Source organism: Micromesistius poutassou (genome assembly GCF_964030765.1).
Source record: "Micromesistius poutassou genome assembly, contig: SCAFFOLD_7138, whole genome shotgun sequence".
NCBI classification, from domain to species: Eukaryota; Metazoa; Chordata; class Actinopteri; order Gadiformes; family Gadidae; genus Micromesistius; species Micromesistius poutassou.
In genome coordinates, this window is record NW_028177573.1 from 1 (window position 1) to 2,000 (window position 2,000).

General features: G+C 53.6%; 1 protein-coding gene across 1 annotated transcript; it reads right to left on the reverse strand.

Moving 5' to 3' along the window:
- Positions 1-177: 177 nt before the first annotated feature.
- On the reverse strand, positions 178-1,354 carry LOC311375909 (uncharacterized protein; the record flags this gene model as incomplete). Its single annotated transcript, XM_084490927.1, has 1 exon — positions 178-1,354. One exon carries the CDS (start codon positions 1,352-1,354, stop codon positions 509-511), a length of 846 nt encoding a protein of 281 aa, XP_084347053.1. The 3' UTR covers positions 178-508.
- Between the last annotated feature and the right edge of the window lie 646 nt (positions 1,355-2,000).

Genomic DNA, 2,000 nt, shown 5'->3' on the forward strand with positions numbered 1-2,000 from the left:
GAGTGAAAGCATATAAGCATATAAAGAACACAGAATAACAGAAACAAAATCACCATCAGGGTAATAAATGTTCATTTTAACATTGTGATCTAGAGTGAGCGAAGCACAGAAGTCTCACTCAATGTTATCTCAGCCAGAGAGCGAACAGGTTGTCAGGTCCACAAGACGAGAGGGGGGGGGGGGGGGGGGGGGGCGCTCAGCACACAGCATCTGACATAAACAAACCAGTGAAGCAAAGACGAATGCTCCTCTCTTTTAATTAGGAAAATGCATTCACATAACATAGCGTTTTATGCAATTTACTCTGCAAATACACAATAATGAAAGATAGTTTAAAAACAAAACCTTTTTCCCAACATGTTTAATTTCTATCTAGTGGTAAATTTTTATCAACAGCCTTGTTATTAATTCAGAGATAAAGCTTTAATATGTTAAGCACATGTTATTAAATGGACCCAGTCCCTTTCCGCTGGTAGAGGTACAAACCACTGGACTGTCCTGCCCCCATCTAGAGCAGTTTGGCTCCGCGGGCGACCATCCCCGTGGTTACCGCCTTCTCCCTCATGTGCAGGAGTTTATTGATGCGCTTCAGGTAGCCAGGCTTGGCCTCTGACTTCTCTCCCTCTATCAGCAGGTCGATGTATTCAGGTGTTGAGAGTGGATTGGGCTTCAGAGCGATCTCCTTCAGGGTGTTGAGACACTGGGCTGAGCGCTCCATCAGCTCGACCACCTCGTCCGCTAGGCAGTCGTACTCCTGCTTCATCTTTTTGATGATGTCTTCAACGGACATTGCTTCCTTCAGGTCCTTGTAGGTTCGTTTCTCCGTCACCTCATAGTCCCAGCGATACTTTTGGTTGAAATGCACCGACCAATGGCACTTTTTGTCACATCGTTTGCAGTTGCCATCTGATCCAATGGCAACACAACCAGCCTTCCTAGCATCATTTGGTATGCCGCAGGGATAGTGGCAGGTCCTTTGACATTGCTGACAGTTGGTGATGTATTTCCCTGTTTGGGAAATGTCAGCTTGAACAGGTTTCATGAAGCTGACCTCATACTCAAATTCCCCGTTGGCTGTGATCACTGCCTCGTGTGTTTGGAGAATTTCAGATTCTTGTTTAATCGCCTCAAGTTTAGCTATGCCCAAATTCACCTTAATCTGGAGATTCTCAATGGAGTTCTCCAGCTCACTTCTCTGTCTGAGCACTTCTCTGTCTGATATGGGGAAAAAATGTAAAGAGGGCATTTTGGGGGCCCGCCCCATCGGTGCTCCCACCAGGTATTGCTGGAGCGGGGCATGGGAGTGCTGGGCCGGCCCTTTCTGCGCCGTGAGGGAGGGGACATGGGGACGCATGGTCGGTGTGGACCAGGAAGTGCTTGCTGCCAGCAGCTCCCGTCTGGTCACGCAGTTGCGCTCCGCCCGACTAAGAGTGCGGCTGTAGTCACAGCCCGTTCCCCGTCCTCCCCCCCCCCCCCCCCCCCCCCCTGGGAGAGGACCGCACCGACCCCCACGTTGCTGGCATCAGCGTCAACGATAAAAGGGCGACGAGTGTCGTGGTAGGCCAGGACCCGGGCCTCGGTGAGGACCGCCTGGAGTCGGGCGAAGGCCGTGGTGCAGGCGTTGTCCCAGACATATGGCCGGCCCGCCTCGGTTAGGAGGTGGAGAGGGCTGGCGACCGTGGCAAAGTCCTGGACGAATCGGTGGTAGTACCCGGTGGTAGTACCCGGTGGTAGTACCCGGTGGTAGTACCCCGGTGGTAGTACCCGGTGGTAGTACCCCGGTGGTAGTACCCCGGTGGTAGTACCCGGTGGTAGTACCCCGGTGGTAGTACCCGGTGGTAGTACCCCGGTGGTAGTACCCCGGTGGTAGTACCCGGTGGTAGTACCCGGTGGTAGTACCCCGCCAGGCCCAGAGAACTCTGCAGTTTGCTGGCGTTGGCGGGGGTCGGCCAGTCCCGGAACGCCGCCGCCTTGGCCGGGTTAGTGGCTACGCCCTGCAC